The 25362-nt window shown below is 40.4% G+C and overlaps 1 protein-coding gene across 1 annotated transcript in view; it reads right to left on the bottom strand.

The window, feature by feature from the left end:
• LOC135462873 (unconventional myosin-Va-like) overlaps window positions 1–25362 on the bottom strand; it is an 87924-nt gene that overhangs the window by 43718 nt on the left and 18844 nt on the right. Inside the window, 21 exon segments of the mRNA XM_064740166.1 lie at window positions 25–293; window positions 856–949; window positions 3233–3451; window positions 4639–4728; window positions 5828–6013; window positions 7425–7539; window positions 8586–8797; window positions 9661–9772; window positions 10990–11076; window positions 12259–12356; window positions 12529–12669; window positions 13072–13281; window positions 14229–14369; window positions 15808–15889; window positions 17275–17408; window positions 18074–18205; window positions 18604–18710; window positions 20750–20857; window positions 22207–22301; window positions 23067–23197; window positions 23854–24010. Coding sequence (XP_064596236.1) covers window positions 25–293; window positions 856–949; window positions 3233–3451; window positions 4639–4728; window positions 5828–6013; window positions 7425–7539; window positions 8586–8797; window positions 9661–9772; window positions 10990–11076; window positions 12259–12356; window positions 12529–12669; window positions 13072–13281; window positions 14229–14369; window positions 15808–15889; window positions 17275–17408; window positions 18074–18205; window positions 18604–18710; window positions 20750–20857; window positions 22207–22301; window positions 23067–23197; window positions 23854–24010 — 2920 coding nt within the window.

Genomic DNA, 25362 nt, shown 5'->3' with positions numbered 1-25362 from the left:
AACCCTGCTGCCATGGTAACCTACCGCTCTGTCAGTCTCCTCCTCCTCTGACGGTGACTTGTCAGCCGTGTCGAGGACGGAGCTAGTGTAGGATTCCATGCTGATGTTAGACGGGGTGCGTGAGTGGCCAGGCCCCTGGGGCGAGGTCAGTACCTTCATCTCCCCCTGCAGGTTCTCCAGACGCTGCTGGAGTCGTGCATGTTCCTTAACAAGCTTCTGGTGGTGAGCACGCTCAGATTCAAACTCCTTCACGATCAGCTTGTTCGCATCTTTCAGCTTCTGCTTGATGATCTCTGTGAACAATTGGAATGATTGTTGTGAACAATGGATAAGTTGTCAGGATTTATGAACAAAGGATCAGATAGTCAAGATTCAAACCATGATCTCAGCTTTTGCTGGATGGCCTCGGTGAACAATGAGAACGATTGTTGTGAACAATGGAAAAATTGTCAGGATCTGTGAACAAAGAATCAGGCATCAAAAGACTGAAACCATGACTCAGCTTCTGCATGATCTTTGTGAACAATGTAAATGAGTGTCTTCACAACTTATTTGTGTCTGACCCCATGATCTGATTGTGAATGACTGGAGATTTCACTCAGCTTCTGCATGATGATGTTTGTGAACAAATGACTGCAATCACCAAGAGCAACTCGAACCAGCTGTTATGACTTGTAACCACTTTATCAGACAGTTAAAAGCTAACTTCCAACTGAAACCATATGTTAAATAAGCATTTAACATTATCAACTTTAAGTAAAGACAAAACTGCCTCTGTGAAACCTTCTTCTCTCCTTCAAAATATCCTCTACCCTTTTGGAGCGCATGTAACCCCAGATATAAATCTCGACTGACCTGCGGTATTTTGCTCCTGCTCCTGGATCTTCTGATTGGCCAGCTCCACTTCCTCCTTCAGCTGTAGCTTTTCGTCTTGGAGGGTAGTGATCACCTGTAAAATGTACATACACAATCGTTATACAGCACGGACATCATACCTGCGTACATGTACCTTATATTCTCGTAAATGTTTCACCATATTAGAGAAATGACAGGTTATTTAGTATAAAGTTAATATTTGCCCTTACCTGAACAATACATTTGAGTCTTCAAAATCATACAGCTTATGTTTTCAAGTTTCATCTAAAGTTATACGTTAGTGGTCGAATTTGTTGAAAGAGATTTAGGGCAAGTTGTGAAAGTTGGTGTTGATATAAGCATGCATACAATCAAGATCATTAGTAATTTCCAGAACCGTGTTTTCTTCCACCATAATGCTGGCCACTCTCGTATAAGTGAAATGTTGCCGTGTATTGCATAAAACACCAATCAAAGAAATACATAAACTATCACACTTTGAAAATGCATAAAACAGACAATGCTTAAATTATTACATGTATTCAGGCAGACAAAAATACTGGTATAACCAGAACATTTACTGGTGGTAAAGGCATGTTCTGCTCAGGCAATATTCTTCGATGGTTTGTGTAAGCATCAAACACAGCCATAGCGGTGTTTGTTGTGTAACCTGATTCGACAGATTCGACGAGGTATGAAACGAGCTTCAGCTGTATCGGCATACGCAACAAACACCAAGACGAAGGTGTTAAGAAAATGCGGCAAAAACTGCATATTTAATGGTGCCTTCCTGTTTTTACTTCCTGTTTAAGACCAATCAACGGCAAGCTTGGGCCAAGGCAGTTAACCTAGATATGTCAAAGTTCCGTATGTATGACATCGTGTCTTCCTGCTGCACGATGTAGAAATGTAAGAGTTTACTGCACATGCATCATGATGTTATACCACTGAGCTCAGATGGGAATGTCATGAAACAAATGTTTCTTTTTCCTAGTCATAACATCTGGGTGCAAAATATAAAAAAATGAAAAAAACAAAAGCCATATCTATAAACTCTGCGATATTCACTTTTATCACTGAAGGAAACTCCGATAATTCACCTTAACATAAATCACAAAAGCAAATCTAACAAGTAAACAAACTCAAATTCTTTCATTTGTAGATATAAAGAGTATAAAATGACATCACCCGAAGAGGTAAACGTACTGGCCGGTGTGTTGTGTGCCACACTTGATATTGTTTGAAAGGTCATCTCTATTTAAAAGGTATATCTGCACACCATCCGCAAATAACAGCGGGGTAGAATTAAAGATAAACCTATTTTCCATATAACAGATAAACGATACTAATGGTTGTTTGTCAGCTATGCTTTTTCAAAGTGTACAAGTGTACCTTTTTTTCATGACATCAATCCTTTGCTTTTGGATTAGAAGGAGGCAGGGGGCATAGAAAAACAGAAATACAGTATCTTTCACAGACATCATGCGAGTAGAGGTATAAACAGATGGCCGAAAAGCCTCTCACTTCAGTTGGATTTCTTCGCCTGACACATGACGTGAACAGTTTTGACCTCAAATCCCCAGCTCTCAAAAGCCTCTCACTCTCGCAAATTTCTACAAAATTTTTACACTGCTTTAATGTTGAACAGCATTTTGACGATAAAGTATATACGGGGGCTTAAGCCACACCTCAACTGCACTCAACTGCACTCAACTGGTCATATGGAGTTTGTTCTGATGGCCATAGGAATTTAAGGTTGACCAGCAGGCATGTAAACACTGGAGTACAACTACAGCTGGGTTGTATTGTTATTTCGCTCACACAAGTGCTGAAGATCTGACAGACCAGTCCGGTTGAGTGAGTGAGTGAGTGAGTGAGTGCTTGGGGTTTAACGTCGTACTCAACAATTTTTCAGTCATATCACGATGAAGGAATCCTTAGGGTGCATGTACGTGTAATGTGCCTCCTTGTTGCAGGACGGATTTCCACCCCTCTTTTATTTAGTGCTGCTTCACTGAGACAACTTACTGAAGGCAAGTAAGCCGCCCCGCCCGAGCCATTATACTGATACGGGTCAACCAGTCGTTGCACTATCCCCTTCATGCTGAACGCCAAGTGAGGAAGTTACAACTTCCTCTTTTAAAGTCTTAGGTGTGACACGATCAAGGATTGATCCTGGATCTACCGGTCCCGAGACGGATGCTCTACCAACTGTGCTATCCGGGCCGGTCAGTCCGGTTGAGTTGACTTAAGCTAACGTGTGTGCCGAAATGATAACCATGTCTTGTACACACTCGCCACGATATGGCTGAAACATTGCCGATGTGGCATCAAGCCATAATCCTTCATTCATTCATTCATTCAGTCTTGTACACACCTTAGAGTGTTGTTGTATGAGTTGATCTTTCTCTGTCATCAGATCTTGTTTCTCGCTCTTCTCCTTTGCCAGCTCTTCTCGAAGCCTCTCGATTTCAGCCTCAAGCTCTGCGATCTGATTGGTGGAGACTTTAGTCTTCTCGGCCCTCATCTTCTCCATCTCGTTCTTCAGCTGGTTCACCTGGTCCACTTTCTCCTTAACCTCATTCTCAGCTTTGGCCTGTCATGAGAAAGACAAACACATGTCACACATGGTGTCACACATGACACACAATGTCACACATCATGTCACACATAGTGTCACACACAATGTCACACATCACACATATCACACACAATGTCACACATGATGTCACACATAATGCCACACATAGTGTCACACATGATGTCACACATAGTGTCACACATGATGTAACACATTATATCACACATAGTGTCACACATGATGTCACACATGATGTCACACATGATACCAGTAGGAAACCAGATTACCAGACCCCAGGATCACAAAGCAATCCTGGACTTAGGTAAAAATATCAATCATTAAATTTGGTATGTTCTTTTCCGTTACTTTAAATGAAATGTGCTGCACAATAACTTACCCAGAATTTACGTTTTCAAGCAAAATTTTGACCTTGTAGTATAAGAAACAATGATTTTAAACTGATCTAAAATTCTGACAAGTCTAAAACCACTTTCGTGATCCCAGGGCCAGGTAATCTTGATTAAAACAGGCATGTGATCTGAAGGTCTACAAAATATCTGGAATTGAAAACAAAAACTACAAGTATCCTTGCCAAATTATTGCACATTTGGCAGCATAAAAAAACATATCTCTGATCTGCATTTGGTTCCAGAAAAATCTCTTGGTGCAAGCTCAAACGAACCATACAGAGCTGGATTCAAACTCAAAGTCTTAAAACTTAGACAGTATGGATCACTCTCTACCAGCATGGGCATCGGAACAACTGGCCAGTGACTTTATGAGTGTTCATCCTTGCACAACCTAACTATGTCTCCTTATTTCTCCTGTGCTAATTCATCATAACTTTAAACAGTCCCCACGTCAAGACATTCACAGTGCTGCCTCAATGGAACATCGGGCTGAAGACACCAGACACCACATCCCACCAAACGATAAGTGAAATCAAGCCAACCACTAATTGGCCTATCCCGTTAATGCTGACCACTGAATCTAAGGCCCTGGACATGATCAGACCCAGTATCTGGGTAATTCAAAGGCCATCTTCATGAATCTTTGTACATCATGTTTACATAATATCCTCATAAACCTATAGATATCATTTTTTATGAAAACCTTCCCAGAATAATACCTCATGAAGTTTTGTAACAAAAGCTCTACAACATCGTCACTGCAGTAGTAAAGCCAGGTATGATCTAACTCACTTTGCTATCCAGTCGTTGTTGTAACTCAATGATCTTATTCTCCAGGCCTTTGTTAACCACTTTGATGTGCTCCACAGACTTAGCCTCAATCTGAAAATAAACAACAGAAGGCCCTAAAAAAAACATATCCACCAAAACAGTCGCTGCGAGTTCAAGTCCACCTCATGCTGGCTTCCTCTCCGCCCGAACTTGGGAAGGTCTGCAGCAACCTGCGGATGGTTGTGGGTTTCAGCCGGGCTCTGCCCAGTTTTCTACAACCATAATGCTGGCTGCCATCGTATGCGTGAAATATTCTTGAGTATCATGTAAAACATCAAAGAAGGAAATAAGTAAATCAATAAATAAATCATTTCAAAATCATAATCACAGCAAAAAAAATACTTCTCATATCGCCCTGTCAATTTAGCAACAAAACCCCTACCTTCCCTCCCACCATAATACTGGCGTATATGTAAAATATTCTTGAGTATGACATGACACACCAATCAATCAAATAAATAAATAAACCTCTCGGCAAATGGCAAAAATCTATGCACTCAAGCTCCTCAGTAACTGATATCAAACGCTGGACAGATTGACTGAGCAATCAACAGATCAAAAGAGTAAAATAAACATAGATTTCTTAGCAAGGCTACCAAAGAGCTCACCTGTAGGAATCACATGAATGCAAACCTACAGCTTAATACATCAAGTACTGAAAATGTGAATTTGGTAATTTACGGTAATTAATACGCTCACAGAGCATCAGCGCTGGAACATCCTCCTTGTGTCATTCTGCTTTATATGCATTTAAAACTTCAGGTCAATACATACAATACTTTTTGAGATACCACCCCTAACATTGTGTTCAGCTTTGATTCTAATACACAATACACTAAGTCAAGAATTTGGGACATTGGCAGTATTCCGTATGCAAACACCACATAAACAATGGAGTATCCCCCTGGTATTATTGTGCTCTACATGTGTGCAAACCCCGAGATCAATAAATGCAGTACCTTTTGAGATATCAATCCTGACATCACATCTCTTTTTTTGTTTTTTCTTAAATTTTTGTTATCTTGTTCAATGATTTCGACTTCGTAATTAAAACCTATGGGCCCGCTGAGCTTTAAATAAATAAAAAAAATAAACGAATAAATAAATAAATATATAAATAAATATATAAATAAATAAATAAATATCTTACCTTAAGCTGCTTGAGTTCCTTCTTGGCGCAGCGCCTGCGGAAATGACTCTGCAGCAGGACGATCCCGTGCACCACGCGCTTGTATTGCTTCCTCAGACGCCAGGCACGCACACACTTCTGGATGACCACCGCTTTGGCATTGTCACGCGCACTGCGGAAACGCCGACGGGGCAAACAGGCGCCGGGCTGAGGACTGAAACAGAAGGAATTGATTTATTTATTTATTTGGTTTATTTTATAACTGTTTCAAGATTGGAACATTTCTCTTATACGTCAGCAGCCAGCATTACGGTGGGAGGAAACTGGACAGAACTCTCGGGAAACCCACGACCATCTGCAAGTTGCTGGCAGACCTTCCCACATACAGCCGCAGAGGAAGTCAGCATGAGCTGCACCTCACAACGACCACATTGCTTAGAGGCTGAGAGGTCACTGCGCCCAGAAGGGATTGATTGCATAACGCAAAAACATACATGTATATATTCCAACTGAACATACTGTTGACATTTTAATATTTTGGCAAGCTCTTAGTTGTTGTTTTCCACAGACATATACTCATGGGTGCTTAACTCTGTCCTTAACAGTATTTCCCTATAGACGAGAGCCTTTAGTTTTCTGGTTGGAGACCATGCACTGTACATTAAGGTTTAACTCAGGGCAAAAAAACTTCGTTCAGAAAAGAGGCCAATTTCAACAGTTTAAATCATCAATCTTTGACATTTTGTTACATTCAGTTCATCAGCTAGAAGACAAATGTAAGGCCACAGTCAAATCAGACAGAATTTGGACTCAAGGCCACTAGTCAGGGGCAGATAAGCTGCAGTACAGACAAACTCTATAAACAAAAGATCCAGTAAGGGACTTGCCATACATTTAAAAGGCAAAGAAAATACTAAATTGATGTATATAACAGAACACTGCATCAGCCGTACAGAGCATTGTAAAAGTCCATCAAACACTGTCCAGGAAAATAGTTTGATTTATTTTTCTAGAATATTTTTCAAAAGAGTAAAAGTGTTTTAAAGATTAGATTCTACAACGGTCTTGAGCTATGCAGAGGGTATCAGTGACGTCACATCCACATTTTATACTTGTGATCATTTTATTCAAGGTGCATTTAGCAAATGTATTAATTTATTTATTTTATTTATCTGATTGATGTTTTACGCCACATTCAAGAATATTTCACTTATAGGAGGGCAGCCAGCATTATGGTGGAAGAAAACTGGGCAGACCTTGGGGGAAACCCACGACCATCCGCAGGTTGCTGGAAGACAGAATGAGCTGGACTTGAACTCACAGCAGCAAATGTATTAATAGATATATATGTACAGGGATTTTGTATGATGAAATACGTACGAGTCTGTGTGTGCTGAGTGGCAAAAACCTGATGTCACGTCACTGGTTCCAATACCGTTAGAACAGGTCACCGTAGAAATGTTTCAAAGATGTGTACTGGATTGAAAAAGGTCTAAAAACTATTTCAAACTATTGTCATGGACAGTGTTTTCATTTGACATATATATCAGGTCAGTGTTATCATTTACTTTAACTGTCTTGTTAATTCCACAGAAAAGTATCACAATATGATTTATACCTGTATTTTGATGGCAGCCTGTTGATTGGACAGGAACTTTCTGCGTAGTTTGAATCCTCGCCACGTCTTCTGGATTCTTGTGGCAGCTTTGGTTTGTCGCAAGAACAGAGCATGTCTGTAACAAATCAGGGGTCAGTTAAATATTACACCACAGTGGCGACGGAAGTAGTGCGGTCATGCCTGTACAACTTTTTATTTAAAAAAGTTTAAAAGAAAGTAACAAAAAAACAAAAGCAAAGTAAAGTTGGACCAATTTAATTATGACCAACAAAAAAAGGCCCACGTTCGCACATGTGCGCTGTAGACTAAGGATCTATGTGAAGAGTAAAAACCCCGTAACACAATTTCAGGGCATCTCCAGCCGTCTAGCACCCAAAGCTTCCGGGGCCTAGAGAGCCTGTGGACCCTCGCCTTTTGCGCTGGGATAGTCGACCGATAGTTGTACCACTTTCAAATTGCTTCAGACACACCTGTACCAGACTTTTTTTATTAAATACTGGTTCAATTAAGTCACCCAAAATTTCGCCCAAAAGAGTGCATTTTCACAGACAAATAAATGTTATTAAATATAAATATAACCCTTATTCCTCAACCTTTTCATTTTAATTATAATTATCACTCTGCACAGAATAAAGCCTTCAGAATATGTCTGAATAAACACCTTGCAGACATGTGAAAAGGTTGAAGAGAGGAATTACAGTGACGATGAAACATACAGCTTTCCAACAGGCTATCATCATGCCTTCCAAATGAGTGTCAAAAAAAACCGTCTAAGCTGAGCATTCTGAACATTTGAATTTAGCAAAATTAATCATGGACAAAACTTAAGACCATTTATAATACATTTAGATGAGTCACATTAATGTTGTTTCGGTACTGTCAATCCACAGACAGTAACGCACAGGAATACATACAAACATGTTTCTGTATCAGCCCCACACCCAAGCCCCTCTCCTTGACCCAAACCCCTCTCCTTGACCCAAGCCCCTATCCATGTGCTTACCTCCTGGCCAGCACTTCACAGCCATAACACTGTATAAAGCAAACAGTGCGCTGTATTTTCCAGTAGCGGTTCTTCTGTAGCCAACCCTTCACATGTTTCTGCATCAGCCCTACACCCAAGCCCCTCTCCTTGACCCAAACCCCTATCCCTGTGCTTACCTCCTGGCCAGCAGTCCGCGGCCATAACACTGTATAAGCCGTACAGTGCGCTGTATTTTCTGGTAGCGGTTCTTCTGTAGCCAACCCCTCACATGTTTCTGTATCATCACTCCTGCGGCACGCAGCTTGTCTGAGCGAAGTTTCTCTAGGAAAGCCACCTGGCCCGCGCGGAAAAATATCTTTGTCTTTCCAAATCGATACTTGTCAGGATCCTAAAGACAAAAAAAAAAAAAAACATGTTTTCATTTTCTTGAATTAATTATCAGTTCTCTTATATCTCAGTACACAAATCCAGGTTATATTAATTTCACAACATATTTCACATCTGGTCATGGATGGTAAAGTTACCCAGCCAAATTCATAACTGCACATACATGTTATTGTCCAGCGGCTCTTCAATAGCACAAAATTTAAACCTTCACAGTAACTTCCTGCTCAATACTGCACAACACGCACATGGTATCCTGAAGTGAAAGCTTAAACGTGCAGTCTTCTTTGTCACAAAAACCAGGACGTCTACAGAATCAGGATGACAGCACTCCTGACCCCCAACTCATTTCTTCATCTTTAGATCAAGTAACTTTTACAACTGCTGAAATATCGGGTTCTGAAAAATGTTCTCACACAGACAAAAGTTTTCTCACAGGAGAATTTTCCAGACAATATTCTCACAGAGACAAAAGATTTCTCACAGGAGAATGTCCACACAATATTCTCACAGAGACAAAAGATTTCTCACAGGAGAATTTTCCACACAATATTCTCACAGAAACAGAAGTTTTCTCACAGGAGGATTTTCTAGAGAATATTCTCACAGAGACAAAAGATTTCTCACAGGAGAATTTTCCACATAATATTCTCACAGAAACAGAAGTTTTCCCACAGGAGGATTTTCTAGAGAATATTCTCACAGAGACAAAAGGTTTCTCACAGAAGGATTTTTCAGACAACATTCTCGCAGAGATAAAAGTTTTCTCATAGGGGAACTTTGTTCAGAACATTCTCACATAGGCAAACGCTTTCTCAGAGGAGGATTTTCTGGAGAATGTTCTCATCGAGACAAAAGTAACCTAACCTGTATCAGTTTCTGCAGGATGTTCTCACAAGTTTTCCTTGGGTTATCTCTCTTGATGTCACCTGACTTAGCCAGGACACGATATCGCTGGAAGAACTCGGCATAGCTCCATCTGAAACACACATTGTACAGGTTAACCCTGACTGGCTGACTGAGTGACGATGGGGCATCTAAATTGCTATTGCATGCACTTATGCATTTACATAAACAATCAGAATAAAACCCTGCCTGAGGTAAATTGACAAGAGGCTGTATTTCACTGGTTACATGTGACCGTTTGCCAGCTGTCACACTGTCTTTGCTGCTCTGGTTTTACTCTCCATGCTGTGCATTTTTAATTACATTTAATGAGATAACATGGGATGTTTGACACAAACATGAAGCACCAGAGCTTGGTTACACAAAGCTTGGTTACACAAAGCTCATGTACATGGTCTAATTACAGCTAATTTGTCCAAAGATTTCACAGACATATCTTGCCTTGTTCACTATAATCAATTTAGCCTTTGGAGATTTATGAAAAAGTCCAAAATTCCAACCATCAAGCAGGTTTGAAAAAGTCTCCAAAATGGGGTCACCAACATTTGTGAGGGTACCTGGATTAACGTGTAACCAGCAGCACTGGAACAATCGGTTATGGTTTTTTTTTTTTTTAACTACTTTGTGAAATGCAAAATGGACTGACACGCAGTCAGCCAGTCATTCAAGTATTAACATTAGAGTCAGTCCGTAACTGATGTGATTTGCATGAGTACAGTCCGGATTTCACTGGCCGGGGTGTGTTTCCACGAACATGTGATTACGTCTGCGTTAGTTTTGCAATTGCCTCACGCATTCCATGGCCTGTCTGTGTTGACAACTGCTTTTACCTGTGTAATCTACTCTCTCGTCATTAAATCCATACTAGCAAATAAATCCTCCTTTGATGCATTAAATATAGGTCATGTTCGATTAGCTCTATATACATGTGTGTTAATCTCTGTGGAAGCTCTTTATATATTTCCCATTCTCACAATAATTAACAGACGAGTTAATCTCCGTGGAAGCTCTTTATATATTTCCCATTCTCACAATAATTAACAGACGAATTAATCTCTGTGGAAGCTCTTTATGTATTTCCCATTCTCACAACAACTGACAGACGAGTTAACCTCTGTGAAAGCTCTTTATGTATTTCCCATTTTCACAATAATTAACAGACGAGTAAGTGAAAAATTGCAATCGCAAGTCCTTGGAAACACAGCTCTAAATGTAACCATCTTCCAAATACTCTGTTGTTGTTGCGCCTTTATGTATTACTAGCTAGTGAAAAGTTCAATAACTACAAACCTAGATGGGTAACCAGCTGCACTGATGCGAATGGTTTCCAGGACACCACAGGCTCTCAACTGTTCTACTGCTCGCTTTGGCTCAAACCTAGTAAAATAAATGAAAAAATGATTTCAATTATTAGAGTACAAGTTCCGATGTCTTTCTGTGGACATGTGCTACCCTGATAGATGGCATATTACATGACGACTCATGCATCCTGAAACAATTTATTTATTGTTTTACGCCTTACTCAAGAATATTTCACTTATACGACGGCGGCCAGCATTATGGTGGGAGGAAACCGGGCAGAGCCCAGGGGAACCATCCACAGGTTGCTAGCAGACCTTCCCACATACGACCAGAGAGGAAGCCAGCATGAGCTGGACTTGAACTCACAGCGACCGCATTGGTGAGAGGCTCCTGGGTCATTACGCTGCGCTAGCGCGCTAACCAACTTAGCCACAGAGGCCCCTGCATCCTGAAATGAAACACACTATATAATTTAGCCTTAGCTTATACATAGTAAATTTCTATTCTTTTGTCTTTAAAGCAAGTGTTAAAAAATTTCAACATTTTCTATGTGCTAAAATGATAAAAAACGTGAAATGCTGTAAAGCTTGAGTGCCAACATCTTAAAAAGATGATTGTTGTACAATGGTTGTATCATAATCTTAAAAATGTTGATGGTCAAATACAGTAATTCCACTAAATTGACAAATTGGTTCTTCATTGAGAGAAAAAAATCAACACCATAAAACATGACTAAGCTGTCGTCTATGAATCCCTGGCTCCCCATCATGATTTTGAAATGGGTGTTGTGGTACATGAGCACAGCAATTTTGTTACAGTTTGAACCCTGACTATATATCCTGAACCCTGATTATATATCCTGAACCCTGACTATATATCCTGAACCCTGACTATATATACTGAACCCTGACTATATATCCTGAACCCTGACTATATATCCTGAACCCTAACTATATATCCTGAAGCCTGATTATATATCCTGAGCCCTGACTATATATCCTGAACCCTGATCATATATCCTGAACCCTGACTATATATCCTGAACCCTGATTATATATCCTGAACCCTGACTATATATCCTGAACCCTGACTATATATCCTGAGCCCTGACAATATATCCTGAACCCTGATTATATATCCTGAACCCTGACTATATATCCTGAGCCCTGACTATATATCCTGAACCCTGACTATATATATAGTGCAAGATTCTGGGTTATGATCGGCCTGTCCTGCTAACAAGCTGACCATACTCACGTGAAGGCCTCCTTGAGATCGTTAGGTTTGATACAGCGGATGTAGTGAGGCGTTGTCGCATTCAGGGTTTCCATAAGTAAATGCAAGGAGTCCCGGAACTGCACAAGGAGAACATTAGAAGCAGCATAAAAATTTGTCTACACAAGATCTATGTCAAACAGAAATAGGGTACAATGTATGTACAACAGTTTCGTATTAACAAGAGTACTCATCATGTGTTCTAGATTGGTTTTATTGTCGATTATTCCTTTAGTAGTGGATTTTACTGACCTGTGACCCCACGGATCGCCTGTGCTCCTTGACAGCCCCACGAGGGGTCTCCCTCATGGGCTTGATGGTGAAGGAATGGCCTCGTCCTCTCTTATCTGGCTGGTCTTCAGTTTCCATGAACAGCTCAGAGACCAGCTCCACCTAGCAGGAGGTAACAGAAACACCATCAAATACATAATGACATCATCCCAGAACCAAGTACATGATGACGTCATCCCAGAACCAAGTACATGATGACGTCATCACAGAAACAAATACATGATGACGTCATCATAGAAACAAATACATGATAACATCATCAAAGAAACAAATACATGATGACGTCATCACAGGGCCAAGTACATGATGACGTCATCACAGAAACAAATACATGATGATGTCATCACAGAAACAAATACATGATGACGTCATCACAGAAACAAATACATGATGACGTCATCACAGAAACAAATACTCTGAGTGTGATACGAGCGGTAAACAACTGACTGATAGCCTGAGTTGTACGGTACACTCACTGTACGAATAGCATTAACAAGCTCTCACCTCCGAAGCCTTGAGAATATTAATATGATCTTCTAAGACAGTGTCTCGATTCTTCTCCAGGAATCCGTCAGCGTCGTACAGGACCTTGTCCGCGAAGTGGTTGATGATGAAGCCCATGTTGGACATTCTGGGTTTCTCAAAATGCTCAGATTTCTTCAGGTGTTTGTCATACAGCTTCTGACACCAGTTCTTATCGGATCCTTTCGGCATCTGAGCACAGATGATGTAAAAGAAAACGATTTACTTATTTATTTGATTGGTGTTTTACTCCGTACTCAGGAATATTTCCCTTATACGGCGGCGACCAGCATTATGGTGGGTGGAAACCAGGCAGAGCCCGGGGGAAACCCACGACCATCTGCAAGTTGCTGGCAGACCTTCCCACGAACGGCTGGAGAGGAAGCCAGCATGACCTGGACTTAACTTACAGCGACAGCAATGGTGAGAGACTCCTGGGTCATTACGCTGCGCTAGCACGCTAACCAATTGAACCATAGAGGCCCCTAAAAGAAAAACACCTTGTAAAATTAGCACTGTTTAGTAATTGTATAAAAGTGAAATATCAGGGTTTCTTTCACAGATAGAAGTGATATTTCACATCATTTTCTTTACTACATTTTGTTTTGATATTTCACATGTCGATGCCATGGTGTTGAAAAAGAAACACTGTGCTACATGACATGTATGATGTTGTAATCTTGAGTTCAAAATGATATCTTAAAACAAAAATAGGAACTTTTATACACCCAGGTTTCCAATAACAACACACAACACCGTACAAGATGTCACGTATGACGTCACACTATCCACAGGTGCATATGATGTGTTACAAACAATTCATGATGAAACAGCACATGTTGGACAGTTACTCACGTTTTGATTTGTAGTAACAAAATAGTCTTTCTCCTTTTTAATTCATAAGTGTGTTCAAATTGCTAGTTAGACTTTCCTCTAAAGTAACAAAATAATCTTAAATAATTTTAAATCTGCAAGTATGTATGTTCAAAGTAAAGACAGTTTCTTTTTTTGCTTAAGATAACATTTGCTTTCACTTTTCTCGCATTCTTGACTTGTTGTCTGAAGGCTACTTGTACTTTCACTCTTGTCCCACACTTGACTTTCACTTTCATTTTCTGCCCTGTCAATGGTGTACTCACCTTACATTCCTCATCCAGCAAATCCAAAATCCCCAGCTTCTGTTCTATCAGATCTATACAAGGTTGGTTGTCATAGAAATCGATAAATGACCACTCAATCTGCTCTCTGACGTACTCTTCTTGTTCTAATTTGAAAACGTGCTGTCAAACAAAGGATAAAATGTTTTTTTTTTATTTTTATCCTATATACATGTATTTCAGAATGGTGAACATAGCATTGCCTGTCCGCAGCCTGTAGCCCGAGATGTCAAACCTGTTTTCCATGGTAGTCCAATTTATGATTTATTTACTTACTTATTTGATTGGTGTTTTACGCCGTACTCAAGAATATTTCACTTATACAACGGCGGCCAGCATTATGGTGGGAGGAAACCGGGGGAAACCCACAACCGTTGGTGGCAGACCTTCCCACGTACGGCTGAAGAGGAAGCCAGTATGAGCTGGATCTAACTCAAAACAACCGCACTGGAGAGAGGCTCCTGGGTCATTATGCTGCACTAGCGCGCTAACCAACTGAGCCACGGAGGCCACCTCCAATTGAAAAATCACAGACCTTTGGCAAGTTACTGCACAGCCTTCCCATAGTAGGTTCTTGCAGAGATTTGCAATATTGGTGGAATTCAAGTGGCTTTCAATGAACACTGTGCATTTGACTCCAGGAGCAAACAGATTGTTTTTTCGTCACGAAAGCCTCAGGGAAAATGGGGGTGGGGAAATCTAGAAATTCCCTGCTGAACATGCCTAAGGACGGCATTGAACCTTCTCCTTGAACGCCAGCTGTGACAAGATGTGCATTTAAACAATTAGACACATCCTGCTCTCCAAGACGGAGAAATATAATTTCAGATCAACTTTCAATAATTAATCCTAAAATAAAAAAGACAGCAGGGACCCTTTTCTAGAAATTTGACTTGTTCATTTTATTTGATTGGCGTTTCACGCCTTACTAAAGAATATTCCACTTATATGACGGCGGATTGCATTATGGTGGGAGGAAACCGGGCAGAACCATGGGGAAACCCATGACCATCCGTAGGTTGCCTCCAAAAATTGGTGAACTTCACCAACTAGTATAAAATTTGCATGCCATGCAGGTGAAAATGCTTGTAATTGTCATTTGGCAACAGTTTATCGTGCTTTCTCTAAAAATTGGTACTTGACAATAAACTAGGGAAAGATCATGAAGTCTGGTTTAATACTCTCTGGATATACAGACTTCTACAGGCCAATGTGGTCGCTGTGAGTTTAAGTCCAGCTCATGGTAGCTTCCTCATTGGCCGTAAGTGGGAAGGTCTGGCAGCAGCCTGCGGATGGTCATGAAGTTTCCCATGTCCTGACTGGTTTCCTCCCACCATAATGCTGGCTGTCGTCGTATAAGTGAAACATTTCTGAGTACGGCGTAAAACACTAATCAAATAAATAAATAAATCTTTCCAATCACTTGTGACACATTAAAACTTACCAATTCAAATATTCAATTTTCAAAATGACACTTCTCATCATTCATTTCAACGTTTAACACTTAATCGTAAAAACAAAAAAAAAACACACAATTTTTATAAAAGCAGAGTACACTCACCATGTTAAACTGTTGCTGGAGTTTTTCATTTGCATAATTTATGCAAAACTGTTCAAAACTATTCAATTCAAATGTTTCAAACCTGTAAAGACAGAATAAAAACTAACCTTAATCAGAACTTAATATCTAAAACTGAACGCCAAAAAATAGATCAGAGTTGCATCCATAAAACAAGGGTCAGGTTATAAAAGAGGACTAAAGATTCTATGACCCGGCCATGGCTCAGTAAAAAAAAAAAAGAACGCCATATATCATTATGCAGGGCTTCCTCTGGGTCAGTATTTTTTTAGCAAGTCACTTTAGCCACTCATCAGATTTTGTAGTAAATACTATTTTTCTTTAGCCGTACTTCCTTAGCGGCCAAGACTCTTGTAGGTCTCCATCTGTAATTCCTTTTTATCTGCCTAGGTGCAGCTGCTAGAATCAGTCTGGTCTCTTCCAGCTATATCTGGAGTTTATCAAACGTTACATTTAGACCACTTGCCCTCAAAATAATGGACCAATGCTTGAAAAAAAAATGTTTTTGAAAAAAAAAAAAATCAACCCTTTTTTGAACCTATCTGTAGGATCCTAGTAAAATATAGTTTCCTCTATCAGAAAATTTGTTACGAAATTAATTTGTAAATTGAGTTTATTTAAATGCAACATTATGATTAGTACATTGGAGTAACACAGTCTGACAGGAGAAAACCAGACGGCGTACACATTTATGTAACGGCACATATTCTGAAACATTTAATTTACTTCAGATCCCAAAAAAATTGTTTATTAAGTGGAAAACTTTAAATTTTTCATGGGAGGTAACTTCATTTACAGGTGTAATTCTACCTTGATTTATTTCCCATGATATTTTTTTTTTTTTTTTACAATTGGCATCCCCCAAAATGCCATGATTCTCAATCGTTATTTAACAAAAATGATTTAAAGCATTATTTGATGTAAGTCAACTTGCAACAATGCTGAACCTCCTTTGTAGATTTCTGTCAAGTAATAGCCATACGACTGTGTCATTGTTGTTTCACCAGGATGAGGCCATTTGAAATGAAATCAGTGGATTATTTTCATTCCAAAAATTGCGAAAATCTGCTAAAAACCCCAGAAAACTCTTATGGTAAATTTTGTATAATGTTTGTATTTTTTCTCACCAAAAACATTCCTATTTTTTCAAATTTTATCGCCATTTCAAAAATTGTTCTAAATTTGCGACAATGGCGAGTGCCAGTGGAAGCCTTGATTATGGGAGAATTATCAGCGAGCTCCTGATATACAGACTCGGCAGTCAGCAGGCAATATTTAAGTTCGGGGCAAATTAAGATTTTCAAGGAGTTGTCTTTTTTAATGACTTTCAAGCACTTGAAAATGAAATTGTATTTTTCAAGCACTTTCAACAAGTTTCAAGGACTGTGCGCACCCTATGAAATAGTACATCACTTTATACAGACAGACAGACGAGCAGTAAATACAAACCCGTAAATATCAAGGACTCCAATGAACTTGTGAGGTTTTTGTTGGCTCCACAGGGCCTTGTTGATCTGGGTCACGATCCAATCAAACACTTTGGCATAAATTCTTTTGGAGAGAGCATCCCGGGCCAGTAACGCCTGTAAGAGACCCCAAGGATTAGAATCTTTCATTTCAAATCTAAACCAATGTTACAGAATACACCCGATTCAAATATATGCCGTCACATTATGCAGCAGTTACAAAGGAATACTTTTACTTTGCTTATTAAGTCGTCTTGATGCTTACTAGTTCTTGGTACACTTTGAAGAAATCATATTTCTGTAATTATGTTACGGGGCGGGGGGAGGCTGTGGAAGATAACTAGTGGCCAGGTACTAGATTAACAGGTACATGTGTATGTATGCTTGGGTTTTTATATAATACTTAACAATTTTTTAGTCATATGATGATGAAGAGTCATTACTAGGTGCACAGATACTGTGTCTTTTTGTAGGAGAGCGAGTCCATGCTACCAAAAAGCTGAACCCACTGAAGCATCATGCCGAAGACACCAGATATGACAGCCCAACCAGTCACGTTATATGGACACCGGTCCAACCAGTTCTGTTTTCTTCCTCTATTCTCTCACTGCTTAGAGCCAAGCCCGACAGCAACAAGTAAACACTTTTTAATTTTTTTTTTAATTTCTTTTTTATGACCCAATCCAGGTTTGACCCCAGATCTCGCAACTCTGAGGCAGACCCTCTAATCATGCCATTAAGATGCTGAGGGACATGTCAGGGACATGCATGAAACGACTCACTTGGCTGAGGGACAGGGGTTTGATGAGGGTCTCTCCGACTGTCTTGATCTTCCTGTTACACAGCCACATCCTCAGCTGAGACTCCTCCACCCCCAGCAGGTCACATGACGTCAACAGAGGGCTGTGATTGGCCTGTGGAGAGAAAAGGATTATAACTATTGCAAACAATCAGGAAAAAGCAAATGTCGACCAGAAATAAATAAATAACTAAAAAAATACACAAATAAAAAAATTTCTTAGATTGTTGCTGAACACCATGCCCAAGAATGCGTCACTTATTTCATGGCAATGAGTTTCATGGCAATGAGGCCCCCTTTGAGGACATGAACTCACAGAATTGCTGAGATGCCATTAAGTCATCACGTATCATGCAAACCACCTCAGCCACAGATGTTCCCGTTGGATATACATGTGGACTGTAGGAACTTAATGTTCGCTAAATCGACCGCTCTGAAGGGTATGAAAAAGCATACATTTGAGACATAATTTATCCCTCAAAACACAAACATTTCATCATAAAGAAAACTCACAGCTATTTCACAGGCCTCGCCTTCTTTCTCTGTAATTTGGACATTCCCAAAATGTAAGATGGCTGCCAGGATCCTAAAGATTGTCATCTGCTGTTTGTCTTCAACACCTGGGAGACAGAAAAAACCATGTACATGATGCAACTGTCAAACATGTTATACATGGTAAGTTATATAAAGACTACAGCCACTGTTTGCAATATTAGACACCCAAGAATGCAAATCGAAAGACTACTGTAATTCTGCATGTTAATTAGTTTTCTATGTAGTAGATACCACCCTAGATCAAAATTGACAGAATGACGCTACAGTGCCATTACACAACTTCAAGGGGTAAAATCACACGTCAAAACGTGTGTATCTAGTACATGCAGGCCTACTATCATAACAGCTTACTTCTTTTTTTTTTCTTTCTTTGATCCACCAATCTTTTGCCTAAAGCTTTGAGTTCATAAAATATTGCACAAAACTATTACTGACATACGTCAAATGACGTAAAGTTTCGCCCGTCAGTTTCTGTCGTAAACTTTCCCACGACCTGAGTCAGCGGCAAGACGACGGGCAGGGGGTCTCTTATCTGTGACACGTGGGGTCAAGTACATGTAACTGACAGCAAGTACAGGTCTCCCGACCAGCCCATGTATACTCATGAACTGAACCGAAGAAAGTATCCAGTCAGGCGATGACTAATACATACCTGTAAATAGCAAACCCTCAATCTTGATCCACTGCCATGCCAAACAAGCTATGTACAAATGCTACAATATACACAGCAGACCTCGAAACAGCGAATGTCTGCTTGTTTGGGTAACGTGCGAAGTCACATAACAGCATTATCTGATGAACGGTTGTCCATTCAGAACCCTCATTATGTAACAAATATTTGTACACATGTATTTCACGTACAAACAGATTTCACTGAAAAGTATCTGTCACCAACCTCCCGTATAGTCTGAATGAAGAATGTCACTCAATGGGCATATTTTGTTTCGTTACAATCGGGACTGCAGAAAAGTTACCCTTCGGTTCCCTCCCATTTGAAAACGGGAACCTTCCATTAAACACATAGCTTTCCGAAAATTACCACGACTACCTTTGACCCCTTTTGGGTAGCACTGTATGCCAGCTCGGCATATCGGGAGTGAGACAGGATTTGTCCGTGTTGTTGACGTATTAAAACTTTGCACAACACTGACTGGCTATACAACGAAAAAAAGTGCATGATTTATGATTACCGGTATGCAAATTTGCCCATGTGCGATTTATGCATCGCCAGCGAATAGTAAGATTATTTTTTTTTTGCCTTTCGTCAGCAAAAATCCCGCCATCGACGGATGTCGAGCCCTGCTGATTAGAAGTTGTTGCTGTAAACCCAGTTTGACATCTTGTGCTGGTAGTTTGCAAGTAAGGATTCACAGGGTTCTAAGTTCTGTTACAGCTTTGTACATGAAGAGCTCTGCATTTTAGGAGATATTTGACATGCCATTCCACATGTGTAAAGCTAATGGGTGGTCACGTTCAAGCAATCTCCAGGAAGTTTTTGCCCAAACTCCCATTCATCATACACAGACGGTCATAAAACAATCAAGGTGCATCTGTTGTGAAGTAAGAATATATGTACTAAATTCAGCATGATTAAAACTGCGAAAACATGAACTGTTGGCGGAAGGAGCATAGACTGACTGTCCACTGAAACGTGAGCTTGCTTTAATACTACATTCGGGAACTGTCCATATAATCCCCTGAGCACCCCTGATGCCCTCCCGTGGCGCCTTGTCAGTAAGAGCCACAATCAACACAATGAACCATGGGATACACTTTCCGAGTGAGTGAGCGCTTGGGGTTTAACGTCATGCTCAACAATGTTTCAGTCATATGACGACGATACACTTTCCGAGTCTATGGGAGAAACCCCCTAAGGTCATTTATCATAGTGCCAATAAGGCGGTACATGCAGTTAATAAGGTCCACAATTATTTTACCTTTTGAAACTTGGGAAATGTTGTTTACCTAATGTTGAGTAATTGTTACCCACCATCCCTTGTACTTTACTTACTCCCAAACGCAAGCACTTACTATATCAATTCATGCTATCATTTTACAACAGGACTCTGACATAATGAGCCCCTGCGGTGACATTCGTACGTACCTAGAAGTGAAAACGCAGCCCGGGTATTAACCAGGTCTTCAGCATCATCCACATCACGGATGGTCGGACTCTGACCTTGACATGTGTAGTAAAACTCGTCTTGGTGACCTTGAACAGAGATAAGACAGTAAAACCTTTAGACCATGGTACCGGCTAGAATCGACTTCACACACAAACCAGTTTGAAAAGTCAAAAATTTATAGCCTTGTCGTTTCATAATGAGTTTTGATTTACTGAAAATGACTTGCCGTAAACAGACAGGCCAACAGAGAGACAGAAGGACTTGCTATGAGACAGACAGACAGACAGACAGACAGAAGGATTTGCTATCAGACAGACAGGCAAACAGACAGAATGAAGAATCTGCTATCAGACAGACTGGTAAACAGAGAGACAGAACGATTTGCTGTGAGACAGACAGACAGACAGAAGGACTTGCTATCAGACAGACAGACAGACAAACAGACAGACAGACAGACAGACAGACAGACAGACAGACAGACAGAACGACTTGCTACCAGACAGTCAGGCAAACAAAGAGACAGAAAGACTTGCTATCAGACGGACAGACAGACAGAAGGACTTGCTATCAGACAGACAGGCGAACAGACTGGCAGACAAAAACATTCACTGAAAGAGACACACACAGGCTAAATGAAAAAATGCCAAACGAAAAATATTAGCAGTTACAAATAACCAGACCTACATCCTGACACTGAAAGGCAGACATGCAGCCCACACAGACAGTAACAGGCTCGCTTGCAGTGACGGACAGGCTTTTTTGGACTCCAGACATATACTGACGCCCCAGGGTATATGTACCACAGAATCACTCTACCACAGAACTTGTGGCTTTTCACACAGTGTGTGCATGTGCAGAAATACCGTATTCCACCCAAAGTTTGGTATGTAAAAAATGAATTTTACGAAGCACGTAAAGTCGGTAAACTGATGCCAACACTTCAGCCGTTCATATAAGAAACTTCTTAAGTAAATCATTCGTAATTCATACCGTGGATAAAAGAATCTGAATCAACAAACGTGTGATTTGAAACATATCAAACTTTCGTGAATTTACCCAGGGTGATTGAGGTTAATAGGCCAAATATTTTAAAAATCAAAAAATAATTTAATTACGATTGTATTATAGCAACTTTTCAACAATTACAAACCACTTCCTCATTTCCACATTTTCAAGAAAAAAAAAACAAACAAACTCATAGAAATAAGCCAATTTACTCCAAAATCACATCCCAGTGTATCTACTAAATTTATTTATTTATTTGATTGGTGTTTTACGCCGTACTCAAGAATATTTCACTTATATGACGGCGGCCAGCATTATGGTGGGTGGAAACCGGGCAAAGCCAGGGGGAAACTCACAACCATCCGCAGGTTGCTGACAGACCTTCCCACGTACAGCCGCGTATCTACTAAAATGCCTATAGTGAACTCACGTAGTTTAAAGGCCTTCAGCTCTGGTAAGTCAGCTGATGAACATAACTGGTAGAAGATATGGTAGTTCCTCTCATCGGGAGCCTGGAACACGACCCTGCAGGGAAGGAAAGTCCAAACAAAAATGTTAGTTTTTACTTCTAAAATACGTTTTGACTTCAAATACACACGGGGCCTCCGTGGCTCAGTTGGTTAGCCCGCTAGCGCAGCGTAATGACCCAGGAATCTCTCACCAATGCGGTCGCTGTGAGTTCAAGTTCAGCTCATGCTAGCTTCCTCTCCGGCCGTAAGTGGGAAGGTCTGCCAGCAACCTGCGGATGGTCGTGGGTTTCCCCCAGGCTCTGCCCGGTTTCCACCCACCATAATGCCGGCCGCCTTCGTATAAGTGAAATATTCTTGAGTACGGCGTAAAACACCAATCAAATAAATAAATAAATAAATCAAATACACACTTCCACTTCTTAAACAGACGAGGGTTTTAACTTTTAAAATAGGTTTGACTTCTAATGCACGCTTCCACTTCTAAAACAGACAAGGGATTTGACTTTTAATACACACTTCCACTTCTAAAACAGATGAGAGTTTTGACTTCTAAAATAGGTTTTGACTTCTAATACCCGCTTCCACTTCTAAAACAGATGAGGGTTTTGACTTCTAAAATAGGTTTTGACTTCTAATACACGCTTCCACTTCTACAACAGACGGTTGACTTCTAACATAGGTTTTGACTTCTGACACACACTTCCATTCCAAAACAGATGAGGGTTTTGACTTCTAAGATAGGTTTTCACCCATCTAGAAGATTTTCACTTCTAAAGTACTCCACCGCCACAATGAAAGTTTTGTCCTTTTCTCTCCTCACCTTGATTTCTCCAGCAGGTATGTCCTCATATTAGCAGCTATGATGTTGAGACGTTTGCTAAAGTCAATCTCGATGTATTTCCCAAAACGACTGCTATTGTCATTCCGTATCGTCTTTGCATTCCCTATAGCCTGTAACACGAAGAAAAAGAAAAAGATATAACATTTAGCGCATGAATTCTGATATTTACATCATGATGAAATAGTGCGGGAACTTGTTTTCATGTTGGAAAAAAATTATTTTCTTTACTTGTTTAACATTTTAATTGAGAATTTGTCAATTATTTTGAGTTTATATTCTTGCCATCACAGACCCAAATGGTTATGTATAGTCAAGGTGACTAGGACGGCCCCTATATTTCTTCTAATTTTTGGGACACCTGGTCCGCTCTCTTGAAGAATATTTAGTTTCTTTTTTTCTCACATAATTAGTCCATCTAACAACAAACTCATATCTTGACTTTTCCAAAAAGCTAGAAAAGAACTATACATATAACATTCTGCCTTCAACTTATATCTATCAAAAAAATGAGAAGAATTAGGGTATGTGCACGTAATCCTAAGCACACTTCTATCATATGGGCCCCGGACTTCTTGTTCCAGATCAATTTTAGGCAAGCCACACCCACTTTGGAAACATGAAACTCAAATGTCCACTTTGGCCAAACCCACATCCATCCACATGTTTGCTCCACACCCATTTTAGAAAAGCCTGGTCCACATTTCCACTTTGACCACGCCCACAAACAATCTGGCCACACCTATATATTCACTTTGACCACACCCACCTCCATGATCGGATTGGAGGCGAGGACCTTCTGCTCTACTTGAGTCTCCGCCTGCGATCCGCCCACTGTAGCAAAGTATCTCATGGCATATTTGGCTGAGACTGTCTTCCCCGCCCCGGATTCGCCACTCACGATGATAGACTGATTCCGCTCAAACCTACAAACACAGCAGACAAGAAACGCTCAAACCTACAAACACAGCAGACAAGAAACGCTCAAACCTACAAACACAGCAGACAAGAACACTCAAACCTACAAACACAGCAGACAAGAAACGCTCAAACCTACAAACACAGCAGACAAGAAACGCTCAAACCTACAAACACAGCAGACAAGAAACGCTCAAACCTACAAACACAGCAGACAAGAACACTCAAACCTACAAACAAAGCAGACAAGAAACGCTCAAACCTACAAACACAGCAGACAAGAAACGCTCAAACCTACAAACACAGCAGACAAGAAACGCTCAAACCTACAAACACAGCAGACCAGAAACGCTCAAACCTACAAACACAGCAGACAAGAAATGCTCAAACCTACAAACACAGCAGACAAGAAAAGCTCAAACCTACAAACACAGCAGACAAGAAACGCTCAAACCTACAAACACAGCAGACAAGAAACGCTCAAACCTACAAACACAGCAGACAAGAACACTCAAACATACAAACACAGCAGACAAGAAATGCTCAAACCTACAAACACAGCAGACAAGAAACGCTCAAACCTACAAACACAGCAGATCAGAAACGCTCAAACCTACAAACACAGCAGACAAGAACACTCAAACCTACAAACACAGCAGACAAGAAACGCTCAAACATACAAACACAGCAGACAAGTACACTCAAACCTACAAACACAGCAGACAAGAAATGCTCAAACCTACAAACACAGCAGACAAGAAATGCTCAAACCTATAAACACAGCCGACCAGAAATGTTCAAACCTACAAACACAGCAGACAAGAAATGCTCAAACCTACAAACACAGCAGACAAGAACACTCAAACCTACAAACACAGCAGACAAGAACACTCAAACCTACAAACACAGCAGACAAGAAACGCTCAAACCTACAAACACAGCAGACAAGAACACTCAAACCTACAAACACAGCAGACAAGAAACACTCAAACCTACAAACACAGCAGACAAGAAATGCTCAAACCTACAAACACAGCAGACAAGAACACTCAAACCTACAAACACAGCAGACAAGAACACTCAAACCTACAAACACAGCAGACAAGAAACGCTCAAACCTACAAACACAGCAGACAAGAACACTCAAACCTACAAACACAGCAGACAAGAAACGCTCAAACCTACAAACACAGCAGACAAGAAACGCTCAAACCTACAAACACAGCTGACCAGAAACGCTCAAACCTACAAACACAGCAGACAAGAAATGCTCAAACCTACAAACACAGCAGACAAGAACACTCAAACCTACAAACACAGCAGACAAGAACACTCAAACCTACAAACACAGCAGACAAGA

Source organism: Liolophura sinensis, chromosome 2 (assembly GCF_032854445.1).
Source record: "Liolophura sinensis isolate JHLJ2023 chromosome 2, CUHK_Ljap_v2, whole genome shotgun sequence".
In the NCBI taxonomy this organism is placed as follows: domain Eukaryota; kingdom Metazoa; phylum Mollusca; class Polyplacophora; order Chitonida; family Chitonidae; genus Liolophura; species Liolophura sinensis.
This window is presented reverse-complemented; position numbering and strand designations above follow the sequence as displayed.